Below are 17,541 nucleotides of genomic sequence, written 5' to 3'. Positions count from 1 at the left end.
TTGCTGGGTCATAGGGTAGGTCTATTTTTAATTTTCTGAGGAACCTCCACACTGCTTTCCAGAGCGGCTGCACCAATTTGCATTCCCACCAACAGTGCAAGAGGGTTCCCGTTTCTCCACATCCTCTCCAGCATCTATAGTCTCCTGATTTGTTCATTTTGGCCACTCTGACTGGCGTGAGGTGATACCTGAGTGTGGTTTTGATTTGTATTTCCCTGATAAGGAGCGACGCTGAACATCTTTTCATGTGCCTGTTGGCCATCCGGATGTCTTCTTTAGAGAAGTGTCTATTCATGTTTTCTGCCCATTTCTTCACTGGGTTATTTGTTTTTCGGGTGTGGAGTTTGGTGAGCTCTTTATAGATTTTGGATACTAGCCCTTTGTCCGATATGTCATTTGCGAATATCTTTTCCCATTCCGTTGGTTGCCTTTTAGTTTTGTTGGTTGTTTCCTTTGCTGTGCAGAAGCTTTTTATCTTCATAAGGTCCCAGTAATTCACTTTTGCTTTTAATTCCCTTGCCTTTGGGGATGTGTCGAGTAAGAGATTGCTACGGCTGAGGTCAGAGAGGTCTTTTCCTGCTTTCTCCTCTAAGGTTTTGATGGTTTCCTGTCTCACATTTAGGTCCTTTATCCATTTTGAGTTTATTTTTGTGAATGGTGTGAGAAAGTGGTCTAGTTTCAACCTTCTGCATGTTGCTGTCCAGTTCTCCCAGCACCATTTGTTAAAGAGGCTGTCTTTTTTCCATTGGATGTTCTTTCCTGCTTTGTCAAAGATGAGTTGGCCATACGTTTGTGGGTCTAGTTCTGGGGTTTCTATTCTATTCCATTGGTCTATGTGTCTGTTTTGGTGCCAATACCATGCTGTCTTAATGATGACAGCTTTGTAGTAGAGGCTAAAGTCTGGGATTGTGATGCCTCCTGCTTTGGTCTTCTTCTTCAAAATTCCTTTGGCTATTCGGGGCCTTTTGTGGTTCCATATGAATTTTAGGATTGCTTGTTCTAGTTTCGAGAAGAATGCTGGTGCAATTTTGATTGGGATTGCATTGAATGTGTAGATAGCTTTGGGTAGTATTGACATTTTGACAATATTTATTTTTCCAATCCATGAGCAGGGAATGTCTTTCCATTTCTTTAAATCTTCTTCAATTTCCTTCAGAAGCTTTCTATAGTTTTCAGCATACAGATCCTTTACATCTTTGGTTAGATTTATTCCTAGGTATTTTATGCTTCTTGGTGCAATTGTGAATGGGATCAGTTTCTTGATTTGTCTTTCTGTTGCTTCATTGTTAGTGTATAAGAATGCAACTGATTTCTGTACATTGATTTTGTATCCTGCAACTTTGCTGAATTCCTGTATCAGTTCTAGCAGACTTTTGGTGGAGTCTATCGGATTTTCCATGTATAATATCATGTCATCTGCAAAAAGCGAAAGCTTGACTTCATCTTTGCCAATTTTGATGCCTTTGATTTCCTTTTGTTGTCTGATTGCTGATGCTAGAACTTCCAGCACTATGTTAAACAGCAGCGGTGAGAGTGGGCATCCTTGTCGTGTTCCTGATCTCAGGGAAAAAGCTTTCAGTTTTTCCCCGTTGAGGATGAGGTTAGCTGTGGACTCCATGACTTCTTTATCCAGTCATCCGTCGATGGACATTTGGGCTCTTTCTATACTTTGGCTATTGTCGATAGTGCTGCTATGAACATTGGGGTGCATGAGCCCCTTCAAAACAGCACACCTGTATCCTTTGGATAAATACTTAGTAGTGTAATTGCTGGGTTGCGAGGTAGCTCTATTTTTAACTTTCTGAGGAACCTCCATACTGTTTTCCAGAGTGGCTGCACCAGTTTGCATTCCCCCCAGCAGTGCAAAAGTGTTCCTCTTTCTCTGCATCCTCACCAACATCTGTCATTTCCTGAGTTGTTAATTTTAGCCATTCTGACAGATGTGAGCTGGTATCTCATTGTGGATTTGATTTGTAGCTCCCTGCTAATGAGTTTGATGAACATTTTTTCATGTGTCAGTTGGCCATCTGGATGTCTTCTTTAGAAAAATGTCTATTCATGTCTTTTGCCCATTTCTTCACTGGATTATTTGGTATTTGGATGTTGAGTTTGATAGATTCTTTATAGATTTTGGATACTAACCCTTTTTATCTGATGTGTCATTTGTAAATATCTTCTCCCATTCCCTTGGTTGCCTTTTAGGTTTGCTGATTGTTTCTTTCACCGTGCAGAAACTTTTTATCTTGATGAGGTCCCAATAGTTCATTTTTGCTTTTGTTTCCCTTGCCTCTGGAGACGTCAAGTAAGAAGTTGCTGTGGCCAAGATCAAAGAGGTTGTTGCCTGTTTTCTCCTCTAGGATTTTGATGGCTTCAAGACTTATGTTTAGGTCTTTCACGCATTTTGAGTTTATTTTTGTGTCTGGTATAAGAAAGTGGTTCAGGTTCATTCTTCTGCATGTCACCGTCCAGTTTTCCCAATACCATTTGCTGAAGAGCCCATCTTTTTTCCATTGGATATTCTTTCCTCTTTGTCAAAGATTAGTTGGCCATACGTTTGTGTGTCTATTATGGGTTCTCTATTCTGTTCCATTGATCTGTGTGTCTTTTTTGTGCCAGTACCATACGGTCTTGATGATTACAGCTTTAAAATATAGCTTGAAATCCAGAATTGTGATACCTCCAGCTTTGGTTTTCTTTTTCAGGATAGCTTTGGCTATTCAGGGTTTTTTCTGGTTCCATACAAATTTAGGATTGTTTGTTCTAGCTCTGGGAAGAATGCTGGTGTTATTTGGATAGGGATTGCATTGAATATGTAGATTGCTTTGGGCAGAATCAACATTTTAACAATATTTGTTCTTCCAGTCCATGAGCATGGAATGTTTTTCCATTTTTTTGTGTCTTCTTCAGTTTATTTCACAAGCTTTCTATAATTTTCAGTGTATAGATTTTTCACCTCTGTGGTTAACTCTATTCCTAGGTATTTTATGGTTTTTGGTGCAGTTGTAAATAGAATAGATTCCTTAATTTTTCCTTCTGCTGCTTCATTATTGGTGTATAGAAATGCAACCAATTTCTGTGCATTGATTTTATATCCTATGACTTTGCTGAGTTCATGGATCAATTCTAGCAGTTTGTGGAGTCTTTTGGGTTTTCCACATAGAGTATCATGTCATCTGCAAAGAGTGAGAGTTTGACTTCCTCCTTGCCAATTTGGATGCCTTTTATTTCTTTGTGTTGTCCGAATGCTGAGGCTAGGATTTCCAACACTATGTTGAATAACAGTGGTGAGAGTGGACATCCTTGTCGTGTTCCTGACCTTAGGGGGAAAGCTCTCAGTTTTTCCCCGTTGAGGATGATATTAGCGGTGGATCTTTTGTGAATAGCTTTTATGATCTTGGGTTTTTATCAAGAAAGGATGCTGTATTTTGTCAAATGCTTTCTCTGCATCTCTTGAGAGGATCAAAAGATAGTAGATTATGGTAGTAATGTTAAGGCCCATGAATTCAAATTTCATTCTGCTATCAAGACTGTATTCCTGTGAATTATCTTCTCAAACAGGTTGAGTCCCTTCTCTGTGTTTAACTACTGTGAGATTGTGATTTATAATAAGAAATACATATTCAATCTTCCCTGTTTTGGGAACAGAGCTCCTAAAACCCTTGGAATTCCCTAAGTGATGAGAGTGGTGAACTATCTCTTGTTATGTTGATGAGGTGACTTTGGGGACCTGGCTAAGGATGGAGCCTGGTTGCCAAAAGAACCAATCATGTGACTAGAGAGTTGGAACTTTCATTCCCACCCCCTGACCTCCAGGGAGGGGGAGAGGGCCTGGAGATTGAGTTAATATCCAGCGGCCAATGATTTAATCAACCATGCCTATGTAAGGAAGCCTCCATAAAAACCCAAAAGACAGGGTTGGAAGAGCTTCCAGGTTGGTAGGCACAGGGAGGTACGGGGACAGAGGCACCCTGGAGAGGGCGTGGGAGCTCCGTGCCCCTTCCCACCTATTTTGTCCTGTGCATTTCTTCCACTTGAGTGCTCCCAAGTTATATCCTTTTATGATAAATTGGTGATCTAGTAAGTAAAGTGTTTCCTGAGTTCTGTGAGCAGCTCCAACAAGTTAATTGAACCCTACAAGGAGGTCGTTTATACTGATTTATAGCCAGTAGGTCAGAAGTACAGGCAACAACCTGGGATTGTAACTTGTATCTGAAGTTCAAGGAGATGGTCTTTGGAACTTCCAATTTGTAGCTCATCAGTCAGAAGCACAGGTGACAACCTAGGCTTGCCTGTGGTGCCTGAAGTCGGGGGGAAGGCAGTCTTATAGGACTGAGCCCTTAACCTGTGGAATTTTTTTAAATTATTTTTTTTAGTATTATTTTTTGTCAAGTTAGCTAACATACAGTGTGTGCTCTTGGCCTCAGGAGTAGATTCCCATGATACATCACTTACATAAAACACCCAGTGCTCGTCCCAACAAGTGCCACCTTCGATGCCCATCACCCATTTCACTCTCTTTCACCCTCAGTTTGTTCTGTTTTTAAAAGTCTCTTATGGGTTTCCTCCCTCTCTGTAACCATATGTTTTTTTTTCTTTCCCTTCCCCCATGGTCTTCCGTGAAGTTTCTCAACTTCCACATATGAGTGAAAACATGATATCTGTCTTTCTCTGAATGACGTATTTCACTCAGCATGATGCCCTCCAGTTCCATCCATGTAGTTGCAGATGGCAAGACTTCATTCTTTTTCATTGCTCAGTAGTACTCCATTGTATATATGTACCACATCTTTATCCAGTCATCATTTGATGGACATTTGGGCTCTTTCCATGATTTGGCTGTTGTTGGAAAGCACTGCTATAAACATTGGGGTACATGTGTCCCTATGCATCAGGACTCCTGTATCCCTTGGATAAATTCCCAGCAGTGCTGTTGCTGGGTCGTATGAGCTGTGGAATCTGATACTGTCTCCGGGTAGAGAGTGTCAGAATTGCTTTGAATTGTAGGACACCCAGCCGGTGGCCATGAATTTTTATTGTTAGTATGGGGATTCCCCTCCCTACATTGGAAATTGGGCCAGGAACCCAAATAGAACCACTGTCCCCGGTCCTCTGAGGGAAATTAGAGGACAGAGAGACTCCTGCTTTGAAGAATCTCACATTTCTGCAATATCCCCTCTCCTTTCCCTAGGGCACTGTCCATGATTGGCCTGGCCCTGATAGCTCTGGGAACCGGAGGAATAAAGCCCTGTGTGTCTGCGTTTGGTGGAGACCAGTTCGAAGAGGGCCAGGTGAGATCATGTGCCTTCACAGAAACTACATAAAACAAATATAAACATCCAGGAATTATTCCACAGACACCAAGTCTGTCCTCCATTTGGTTCTTTTCAAGGACCGATCATCAGCCACATTTGATCAGTTGATATATAACCAAAGTCATGTTGTAACCTTATCCTTTTAATTACAGGAAAAACAAAGAAACCGATTCTTTTCCATCTTTTATTTGGCCATTAATGCTGGAAGCTTGCTTTCTACTATCATCACTCCCATGCTCAGAGGTAAGACATATCCGGTTTTCTTTTTTTGAATTATGGGGAGAAAGTCAGGTGGCAAGTTTAAGTCCTTGTTTTGTTTGTCTGTTTTGTCCCTCTTTTCTCCCATTACGCTTCTGCTGTCGGATACTTCGAAATCCAGAAAATGAGCTTCGTGGCGTCTCTAATCCTATTTGACTCCCTTATCCCAAAGACCACTGAAGAATCTAAAACACCCCTAGCATGGCAATCATTTTTTCTAAGTTTTTATTAATGCAAAGTCTTTATTCACGGTAAGAGAGAAGGCAAGAAAGAGGTGCTGTTTGGCAACCAGACCTGGATGGGTCGTACTTGGCATTTGTGCCTTTGGGCACAAATTTGTGCTCCCCAGTGATATGCAGTGAGTTAGGAAGAATTTAGTGGCAACATTTTATTCTTCTCCTTCCTCTCATCTCAACTATTTCTTGTTGTTTTTTTTTTTTTAATTTTTTAAATGTTTATTTAGTTTTGAGAGAGAGAGAGAGAGAGAGAGAGAGAGAGAGAGAGAGAGACAGAGTGTAAGCAGGGGCGGGACAGAGAGAGAGGGAGACACAGAATCCGAAGCAGGCTCCAGGCTCTGAGCTGTCAGCACAGGACCCGACGCGGGGCTCAAACCCACAAACCGTGAAATCATGACCTGAGCGGAAGTTGGATGTTTAATCGACTGAGCCACCCAGGTACCCCTTAGCTATTTCTAAAAGAACTGCCCGGGAAGGAGAAGGAGACAGCAGCTGTCAAGAGCGCTCAGATATTTGTGTTTGCTGACACTCCACTGAGAGTCTGTGAATTTCCCACCTGAAGGGACTATCCGGGGACAGATTAGACCAAAACAACCCTGTGGTGTCCACACTGCAAATCAGATTCAATGATGAAAGAAAATATTTTGTGGGGATTTATGTATTTCTGCCTGGAGTAGTATTTTGAAGATGACCCTTAAATCCCATTCCAACTTGTTTTGTATAAACATTTAATAGCTTTGGGGCACCTGGCTGGCTCAGTCCATAGAACATCCGACTTTTGACCTCAGGGTTGTGAGGTCCATTGGGCATGGAGCCTACTTAAAAAAATAATAATAAAGATACTTTATTCTTTCATTATGTTCCCTCACCTCCCCCACTTCCAGCTTCTAGTAGAATATGTACTTATGCACGTTTGAATTACAGAATGTGTTAAAGGACAATTTTAAAGGTAAAATCCTAGCTCTCACACAAATATAAAATGAGCATGTGCTGAGATTTTATATGACTGATTAATTAGTGAAGAAACTGGAGGAACACTGCTACAATCAGCTCCAATAAGGATTTGAACAACAGAGATGTACGCTCTTCTCAGAGGGAAGAGTGAGTTTGCATTGCCACGAACAGAATCATTTGGACAGCTATGAACAGGAAACATTTGCGTGACTATCAATTTTCTATGAGTTAACTTCTTTCTCTGCCGAATTGTGAAGCGGTTAGTCAGTCAAAGACAAAGTCAAACCCCTTTCGGATCAGATTATTCCTGGAGGCTCCATTTCATTGAAAGAATTTCTAGGGGACCCTGGGTGGCTCAGTCGGTTAAATGTCCAACTCTTGATATTAGCTCAGGTCGTGATCTCATGGTCACGAGATCGAGTCCCATGTCAGGCTGAGCACGGAGCCTGCTTGGGATTTTCTCCCTCCCTCTCTCTCTGCTCCTCCCCCACTCGTGCTCATGCTCTCTCTCAAAATAAATAAATAAACATTTTTTAAAAAAAGAAAAAGAAGGAATGTCCAATAATCTCTACTTCTCCTTCCAGAGTCTTAATTTTTTTTCCTCACCAATCCTAGGATTTCAGAGCTAGAATGGATGTGCAGTCAGAGGTTAGAAAACTATGGCTGATGGGCCAAATCCAGAAATCTGGACAAGACCATCGATTTGTCTATTGTCCATGACTGCTTTCACCTTACAAAGTCAAGGTTGAGTAGTTGCGACAGAGACTGAATGGTCCACAAAGCCTAGAATATTTACTTCCAGCTCTTCACAGAAAACTTTGTTGACCCCTGCCCTGGGCCATCTAATTGTTTTTTAAATAGCATGAATTCAGGAACACACACTCTTGATTTTCCAGGGTACTTTTGATTTTATTTACTGGGTCCCCTGTCTTCAAGTTATTGGATCCAGGTCACTTTTATCTCTCCCGCCAAGAAAATCCATATAAGGATTCCCACTGATTTTGGCTTGGCCAGTGTCAGACATCTATTTAGGAGCTAAGATTAGAACCTACGTTCGTCTCTTGCTCTTTCTACTACAAAGCTTCTGGGCTCAGCAGGCAATGAAATCGATAAAGCAAATGGATAAGTCTAGAACATCAAGTAAAAGCAATATGTAATAACCAGTTAGGGATTTTTAAAAAAATGATAACTATATATGAGCATTAAAAATGCCATAATGAGGGGTGCCTGGGTGGCTCAGTCGGTTAAGCGTCCGACTTTGGCTCAGGTCATGATCTCACGGTCTGTGAGTTCAAGCCCCGCGTCAGGCTTTGTGCTGACAGCTCAGAGCCTGGAGCCTGTTTCAGATTCTGTGTCTCCCTCTCTCTCTGACCCTCCCCCGTTCATGCTGTCTCTCCCTGTCTCAAAAATAAATAAACATTAAAAAAAAATGCCATAATGAGGGGCACCTGGGTAGTTCAGTTGGTTAAGCATCCAAGTTCTGCTCAGGTCATGATCTCACAGTTTGTGAGTTCGAGTCCTACGTCAGGCTCTGTACTGACAGCTCAGAGCCCGGAGCCTGCTTCAGATTCTGTGTCTCCTTCTCTCTCTGCCCCTCCCCTGCTCATGCTCTTTCTCTCTGTCTCAAAAATAAATAAACATTAAAAAATAAGATTATAAAAAAATGCTATAATGAATTTTAATCTTATAATTTCTCCCCAGTTCAACAATGTGGAATTCACAGTAAACAAGCTTGCTACCCACTGGCATTTGGGGTCCCTGCTGCTCTCATGGCTGTAGCTCTGAGTAAGTAGAAATCAGTTGAATTAGTACAACCCTATGATCAGGTCAGACCCTCACATTAATTATTGTGACCAATTTTTTAAAACTTCATGGAATAAATTGTAATAATAATTCCCGTGCTCTGAACATTCAAACAAAGTAGAGTTGGCACATTACTTCAGAGGAAATAAGATCAAAAAAGAGTTTACAGGAAATGGGATCAACTGAGCTGGGCTCTGGAAAGTTTGACACTATTTAGGCAGATTTAAGGTGAAAAGTGACAGAATCTATTAGACTAGATGACCCCATGACCGAACGCTTTTGCTCTTATCAGCGTGTGCTCGTCTCCAGGTTGCCTCAAGACCCGGCAGCCTGCTCCAGTTAGCGTTTAAATACTTCCAGTGAACATCCAGGTTTCCATAATACATCATCTCGAAATGGTTCTACCAGAGTATCTTCCCGTTGGGAGGAATATATGTGTCTGTTAGATACATTCATTCACACATTAGTTCTTGGCCCTGGCTTTTTAGGAAGTATGGACAGTTTCGCTCTAGGATAGTCTACATTGAAAGATGGCAAGTGTCTTCGTTTCCTGGGACTCCCGTGACAAAACACTACAGATTGGGTGGCGTCATTACAAATTTATTTATCATCTCACAGCTCTGGAGGTGGGGAATCCAAAATCAACATGGCGAGAGGGCCCTGCTCCCTCTGAAGTTACTGAGAGGGATCTCTTCCAGGCCTCTCTTCTGCCTCTGGTAGTTCCCTGGCCTGATGCAGCACAATGCCAGTCTGCCTGTGGCCTTCCCCTGTGTGCACATCTGTGTCCAAATTTGCGCTTTTTTGTAAGGCCACCAGTCATATTGGAGTAGGAGCCACCTGAATGACCTCATCTTAACTCGATCTTCTGCAAAGGCTGTATTTCCAAATGAGGTCACATTCTGAGGTACTGGGGGTAAGGACTTCAGCATCTTCTGGGGGCGGGGGGTGGTGGGGGTCGGGGGCACGATTCAACCTGTAACGGTAGTACAAGCAGGAAACAGAGCCCAATACGCATCTCAGGCCTTTGCAACTTCCCACTCAAATGAGAAAGTGCTGGCACTATTACTTTCTCTGACTTTTTTTTCAGGTCTTCATAGAGTCAATTATGCCCCCTCTTAACCCTGTTTGTTCAGCTTGTAGCAAATTAGCTTCACCCTTACATCCAAGCCAGAATTCAGTATTTTCCCTTTTTTTCTGTGTCCATTTCCTTCCATAATTGTTTAAATACTGCCACACTCCCCTAAAAAGTCCGTATATACCTACTCCTCTCCGATTCTGCGTAAGGAGATAAAAAAGGATCTCAAAAGCTGCTGTTCGAGGCCATACGCTGTAGTGAGTTGGCATTAGGTAAATTGTCATTTAGTTTGCATGGGTCATTCTTACATCATACAATGTTTCTCGAATGGAAGAATTGAGAATAGGCCAAATCCTATGCATCAGTGCTGTCTCTTGAAGTTTCTTTCAGCAGCAATCTTGTGCTTGAATTAGGCTTAAGTTAATCAGAAGCTTAAAGATTAAAACACTCGTTGGTAAAACAGAGTAGACTCCATCTATGGGTATCTCTGCCATCTCTGGATTAAGGAAGACTGGCATCGGGTGAGGATTCAAGTATATTTCTCTTTATTCAACCATAAAGAACACCTATAACACAGGCACATACTTGGACATATGCTTTCAGAGGTAGCACTTCTCAAAATCTCAGGCCCTTTTAAATTGAGGAAATTAAGTGGCATTCCATCAACCCATCGGTGCTTTTAAATGATTAAACTGTGGTATTGGACAATCAGAAATCCTCACACGGTACTGGGTTTCCAGAGTCTCCTGAAGGAATGCTTTTTCTATTTTCACAATATGCCTTTTCTAGGAAGATCCATGGAAGAATTGCCTTATTGTAAAAGTGCTTTAACCTTGTAAAACTGTAGCCACAGATGCAAAAATTCACCACTGTTTTTCTGTACCGTGACCACGGAATGAACTCTGCCACACATGATTAAGTAAGGTTTTAACAAACTAGTTTCTTCCTTTTTCTGAAGATTTATTAAAAAAGAAGAAACTCTTCTGCCATTGCAATCAAAAAATTAAAGCTGTTTTTTGTCTTTATAGAATTATGCGCTGATCTGTTATGTGAAAGCACTTATTCCTTTGTCTCCCTATGCTTAAGAATAAAACTTGCACTTAAATAGCCGTATGGAGCGTCTGTGAGCCACCCCAAAATGTGGGAAGTGGACAGTAATAGGCTCCGATGTTTGTATATGACAGCACAAATATACCACCGCTCAAAGCTTCTGTGATTGTTAGGATCAAAAGCACTTTCCAAACTGGGACATAGGAAGGCAAGCCCACTCTGTGAGTAATCCCAGTATTTCCAAAACAAGGTTGTAACTCAAATAAAAGCACATCTTCTAGGACACAGGTAGTTCTGTCAAACGCCTTGTTAATGTCTTCTTTTGCCTTCCCAGTTGTGTTCGTCATTGGCAGTGGAATGTACAAGAAGTTTCAGCCCCAGGGTAATGTCATGGCTAAAGTTGTCAAGTGCATTGGTGTAAGTATTTCAGTAGCTTTCTCTGTCAGTGATATTTAGTCATCCCAGAACCTTCTACCTCCTTCAAATTAAAATGCAATGAAGCATTGACTTTTCTTTATTTTTTTAAGTTTATTTATTTTGAGAGAGAGAGAGAGAGAAACAGAGAGAGAGCATGAGCGGGGAGGGGCAGAGAGAGGGAAAGAGAGCTTCCCAAGCAGGCTCCTCACTGTCAGTACAGACCCTGACGCGGGGCTCAAACTCACGAACTGTGAGATCATGACCTGAGCCAATACCAAGAGTCAGACACTTAGCCGACTGAGCCACCCAGGTACCCCCAACATTGACTTCGCTTTAAACATTTTCTTAATGTTCTTAACTATTTTGGTAATTAAAGTTTCTTATAAAACTAACCAAATGGAAAAGGACACAAACTGAACTCAATAAGGGAGGGATAGAAAAGGCTCTTGAACTTTCGAATTAGATCGGTGGTCAAAGAAAGGCAAAGCAGAGTGACTGTTCAGCTATCACGCTGGCTAACCATGGCTGATGCGGGTCAGGAAGAGTGAAACGGAAGTGGAGAGGCGCGGTTTGATGCTGCATCTCAAGGGTCTGGAGTGTCAGTAATGCTACTTTCAGAATTAAGACTAAGAAAATCACTTTTTAAAATGAACACACAAAATGAACACAGATTCATGTAGAAGATTATCAATGTCATATTTATAACAGCAAAACTTTATAACACAAAATTGCAGGAGAACAGTGCTTAACTTCTAGTACATGCAGCCATGCTATGCAGCCATCGGAAGTCTTGTTTCCAAAGACAATTTGGTGACAGGAACATGCAGAATATGGTTTCTTCCATGTGCATCAACATGATGTACATGCATACAGGCACATTTAAAGGTAGGAAAGGGGTGCCTGGGTGGCTCAGTCGGCTAAGCATCTGAATTCAGATCAGGTCATAATCTCAAGGCTCGTGAGTTTGAGCCCCACATCGGGCTCTGTGCTGACAGCTCAGAGCCTAGAGCCTGCTTCAGATTCTGTGTCTCCTTCTCTTTCTGCCCCTTCCCGACTAGCATTCTGTCTCTCTCAAAAATAAACATTAAAAATTTTTTAATAATAATAAATTAATTAAAAAAAAATAAAGGCAGGAAATAAATGTTATTGTCGATCTATACTATCCAGCCACTAGCCTCATGTGGCTCTCAAACATTTGAAATGTGTCATGTGCAACTGGGAACAGAATTTTAAATTAGATTTCATTCAAATTAATTTAAATTACACAATTTCCTATATATCGCTATATTATATTGTGAGTTCTCACTTTTTTTTTAATGTTTATTTTTGAAGAGTGCAAGTGGGGTGGGGCAGAGGGAGGGAGACACAGAATCCGAAGCAGAGTCCAGGCTCTGAGCTGTCAGCACAGAGCCCGACGTGGGGCTCGAACCCACGGACCGCGAGATCATGACCTGAGCCAAAGTCGGACGCTTAACCGACCGAGCCACCCAGGTGCTCCTTCACTCTTAAATTTTAATAGGACACCTGGCTGGCTCAGTCTGTGCAGCATGCGACTCTTGGACTCAGGGTTGTAAGTTTGAGCCCCATGTTGGGTGTATTACTTAAAAAAAAATCTTTTAAAAAATTTATTTTATTATTATTACTTTCACTCTTACACTTTAAAACTGATACTCAGTTCAGTGAGTGGAAAACTTTTAAGTATATTTGGAACAACTTAGGTATATAAATTTAGTTTTTCAAACATAAATTTATGAAAAGTAAATATAAATCAAATCGTTCTGATAAAAATTGATCATGTTCTGTAAGTATAAAATATGCCCCGGGTTTTGAAGACTTGGTATGAAAAAAGAAATATAGAAATTCTCATCAATTGTAATATTTAATATTATGAATTTATTAATAATTTAAATAATTATTGATTTAATATGAATGTTATTCTTATTACATATTAAGATCATATGTAAGATCATTTGGATTTATTGGATTAAATAATATATAGCATATTTAAAATGAATTTTACCTGTTTCCCTGTTACTTTTTTTTTTTACATTTATATATATCTTTTTTATTTTAATTCTAGTACAGTTAACATAGTGTTATTTTAGTTTCAGGTGTATCCCTGTTATTTTTTTTTCAAATTTTTATTTAAATTCTAGTTAGTTAACATACAGTGCAATCTGGGTTTCCAGAATAGGATTTGGTGATTCGTAACTTACATACAACACCCAGTGCTCATCACAATACCCTTACTACCCATTACCATTTAGCCCATCCCCCTGCCCACCTCCCCTCCAACAACCCTCAGTTTGTTCTCTATCTTTAGGAGTCTCTCCAGGGGCACCTGGGTGGCTCAGTCGGTTAAGTGTCTGTCTTCAGCTCAGGTCATGATCTCAGGGTTTGTGAGTTCGAGCCCCGCGTCAGGCTCTGTGATGACAGCTCAGAACCTGGAGCTTGCCTCGGATTCTGTGCCTCCCTCTGTCTCTGCCCCTCCCCTACTCATGCTCTGACTCTTGCTGTCTCAAAAATAAATAAACATTAAAAAGAAAATTTAAAAAAAAGAGTCTCTCCTGGTTTGTTTCCCTCTCCCCCCCCCCATATGTTCTTCTGTTTTGTTCTTAAATTCCACAGATGAGCGAAATCATATGGTGTTTGTCTTTCTCTGATTGACTTAGATCCCTGGCCAGCGGAAAACCGAACTCATAAATGGCATACATTATATTTCTCTTGAATGCTCCTCTCTAGAGGGCCCAGAGAGTCAAGTAGTAAGAATATGGCTTTGTTTACCCCACTCAAAGGCTCATAGTTAGAAAGAGATCAGGAATAAATGCAGGTTCTTTTAGCATCATCATTACACGAGTTTATACGATGTATACGTTGCTTCTCTCACAAACACAGCTTTCCATTAAAGGCAGTTGCATTGAAATGTGTTTCCCTCATAAAGTAATCGGTTCTGTTTTGAAATGTGATTTTTCTTCCTTCCTTCAGTTTGCCCTCAAAAATAGGTTTAAGCATCGGAGTAAGGAGTTTCCCAAGAGGGAGCACTGGCTGGACTGGGCTAAAGAGAAATATGATGTGAGTGACCGTTATCGCTGCAGTTTTCTTGGGGTCTTCCTCCAGCACGGGGACAGCCACAGTGGCGGTTCGTATGATTAAGGCCACGTGGACAAAATTATCAGTTGTATCCTTGTAAACCTGACTAGTGTTTTGAACAAGACTATGCAAGAATGTGTGTTAATGTCGAGAAGAGCTTGATAAACGGTGGGTATAGCTGCAAACAACATTATCTTTTCATAGGTTTTCATTTGGTAGAATCGGTTATTAATTATGCGTGATTGTGGTCACGTAACCAGTGTGAAAACAGAAGAATCAGTGAACAGTGGTGATGAGGGTTACATTTATTGGAATTACATTTAAATTCTAGTAATATGCCTTTTATTTATTTAGTTTATAGTTTATTTTTATGTATTTTGAGAGAGAGATAGAGAGCAAGCGGGGGAGGGGCACAGAGAGAGGAAGACAGAATCCCAAGTAGGCTCCATGCTGTCGTTGCATGGATGCGGGGCTCGAACTCATGAACTGTGAGATCATGACCTGAGCTGAAGTCTAGTTGGACGCTTATCCGACTGAGCCACCCAGGTGCCCCTAGTAAGATAACATTTATTTTATTTTTTTATTTTTTTTTAACGTTTATTCACCTTTGAGACAGAGAGAGACAGAGCATGAACAGGGGAGGGGCAGAGAGAGAGAGGGAGACACAGAATCTGAAACAGGCTCCAGGCTCTGAGCTGTCAGCACAGAGACCGACTCGGGGCTCGAACTCACGGACCGTGAGATCATGACCTGAGCCGAAGTCAGACGCTTAACCGACCAAGCCACCCAGACGCCCCGTAAGATGCCTTTTAAACTGACATTCGCACTCATTTTGAATAGCTGAGGAATTCTGGGTTTTCTAAAAAAATTTGCGGGAGGGTTCTTTGGAACAATTAGTCACCTCCCGGCTTGTCTCTGGTTGCACGTGTCTATCCTGAAACAACACTGCTGACAGCTGTGAATGACACTGATTCATCCTTCCCCATTTCATCCACAGGAGCGGCTCATCTCTCAAATTAAGATGGTTACGAGGGTGATGTTCCTGTATATCCCGCTCCCAATGTTCTGGGCCTTGTTTGACCAGCAGGTAATGTAAAGCTGTGTGTGTTTCTTTACATCTTTATTTAGCAAAATTCCTTGGGCGCTACCACGGATGGGGCAGTACTTAGTATTTAGCTTCTAAAAACGTTTTCTTCCAGTTTCTTTTTTATACTTCATTTATTTACTAAGTGTTAGATCACACTGAGTTTCTTTAAAAAAAAAAAAAAACAACACCACAACTCTAGATGGTTCTATCCACATTTCTGTTGCAAAACAAGAAAATCAGGTGTGGTCGGCTTACAGAGCCTCGGGAAAGACTTGATCAAAGTATCTAGGACTCTTACCAGTGAAACCAAGAATAAAGAGCTTTTCTACTGATACAGTGTGCTCAGAGGATGTACAGTATTGCCTTTTATGGGATCCACAGAACATTTAAGCTGAAAAAGGCCTTGATACCTTCTGCTCTAAAATGGAATGCTTGAGCTAGAAGTACCATCCAAGGATGTGAAATGACTACCTAAGTCTTTGCTCTACCCAGAGCAAAGAACTCAAACCCAGATCGGTGCCTTGTCACCCTCCTCTTGCTCCCGCAACCGGAAGACGTGTGCCTAGGAAGTTTTCAGATTTGGGTTAAACAACTCAATGCGTGAATACTCGGTTGCCAGAGTAATGAGATAGTGTTTCTTCTAGAAACTGCAGCTTTAAAAAAAATTATAAACGCAGGTCGTTTTACTGTACAGGAAGGGTTATCAGAAGGACAAAACAACTCTTGGAAAAAATTTGAGTGAACACATTAATCTCCTTAGTTGTAAATATGGGATTTAGACCAGCATCTTAAGCACAGGGAGGCAGTTTTGCGTGTTGAATAGGAACCAGCTGAATAGGAATCAGATTTGCTCTAGAAGTACACTCATCACCTTCTAGCTGTATGACTGGGGTGGGGGGCAGATTCTGTAATGCTCCTGGAAGTGTAATCGCCCATGGCAAGGCTGTGCGGATCAAATTAGAGACCGTGCATAAAGTGATCCGTGCCTGACATCTCTTAAGAGCTCAAGCAGTGGTGTACTTCTTGACTTTCCATAATGCCTTCTAAACGGAGTTGACAGATTGAAAACTTTATGTGTTCAGTCCTCCATGGAAATAATCACATGTACCCGTATACAGTCCTGAATCCTCTTTATATAAAATAAGTTGAATGTAACTAGGCTGCAGGGTTAAATCCATCAGTCTTTTTAAAAATGTTTATTTATTTATTTTGATGGGGAGGGCAAGGGGAAGGGGCAGAGAGAGAGAGGGAGAGAGAGAATCCCAAGCAAGCTCTGCACCATCAGCATGGAGCCCAAGGAGAGGCTCCATCACATAAACCATGAGATCATGACCTGAGCCAAAATCAAGAGTTGGATCCCTAACCAACTGAGCCACCCAGGCGTCCCTGAACCATCACTCTATTGGTGGATTTCTACTTCAGGACAGCCTAGACTGTCAAACACGGCTCTTAACAATAATGATATTCTTGGAGCGCCTGGTGGCTCAGTCAGTTAAGTGTCCCACTCTTGGTTTTTGCTCAGGTCATGATATTGTGGTTTGTGGAATTGAGCCCCACCTTGGGCTCTGCACTGACAATGCAGACTCGCTTGGGGTTCTCTCTCTCTCTCTCTCTCTCTCTCTCTCTCTCTCTCTCTCTCCGCCCCACCCCCACCCACTCATGCTCGCTTTCCCTCTATCTCCCAAAATAAATAAATAAACTTAAAAAAAAAAAAAGATGTTCTTGAAACTGTGATGCCAGTGAATGTAGAATATCTTACGTGTACATAGCTGCCTCCACCTTATAGGTGATGCCATGCTTTCCAACAGGCCCCAGCCTGTGTCTTTGTATTTCCTAAGGATGGCTGTCTCTCAGAAGAGTGCTTTCTAGATTCTTCCCTGGGGTTGAGAACTATATGTTGTGTTAACCTGTGCAGCAGAAATGCAAGTTGTTTGGTTTTACCCAGCGTGACAATGGAGCTGGAAGATAAACTTGAGGTTGAGAAAAACATTTAAATCCCATAACATTTCAGACCTCCTTCCTGCTCTGGAAGAGATGCAACATTGACTTGTAAAACATTTAAAACTCATGTTCCCAAATGATGCAGTGAACGTATTCATTTTTAGGGCTCCAGGTGGACACTGCAAGCCACAGCTATGAGTGGGAAAATTGTAAGTTCGGGACGTCCAGCTATTCTCCCTCCCCTGGGCACCGCTCCTCTGTTTTAGTCCCTTCACCCTCTTTCCCTTCCCTGTCACGACATTCTTCATCCTCCCCAAC

At 41.5% G+C, this 17,541-nt stretch overlaps 1 protein-coding gene across 1 annotated transcript in view; it reads left to right on the top strand.

Annotated features, from left to right (window-relative positions):
• Window positions 1-17,541, top strand: part of SLC15A1 (solute carrier family 15 member 1) — a 59,234-nt gene that overhangs the window by 24,090 nt on the left and 17,603 nt on the right. The window contains exons 6-12 of the mRNA XM_043582048.1: window positions 5,189-5,288; window positions 5,465-5,555; window positions 8,462-8,545; window positions 11,023-11,105; window positions 14,091-14,177; window positions 15,193-15,282; window positions 17,388-17,432. Of these exons, the coding sequence (XP_043437983.1) occupies window positions 5,189-5,288; window positions 5,465-5,555; window positions 8,462-8,545; window positions 11,023-11,105; window positions 14,091-14,177; window positions 15,193-15,282; window positions 17,388-17,432 (580 nt within the window). The remainder of the gene's footprint in view (window positions 1-5,188; window positions 5,289-5,464; window positions 5,556-8,461; window positions 8,546-11,022; window positions 11,106-14,090; window positions 14,178-15,192; window positions 15,283-17,387; window positions 17,433-17,541) is intronic.

Source organism: Prionailurus bengalensis, chromosome A1 (assembly GCF_016509475.1).
Source record: "Prionailurus bengalensis isolate Pbe53 chromosome A1, Fcat_Pben_1.1_paternal_pri, whole genome shotgun sequence".
NCBI lineage: Eukaryota > Metazoa > Chordata > Mammalia > Carnivora > Felidae > Prionailurus > Prionailurus bengalensis.
The sequence above is the reverse complement of the archived record's forward strand: the minus strand, read 5'-3'. Positions and strand labels throughout refer to the sequence as shown.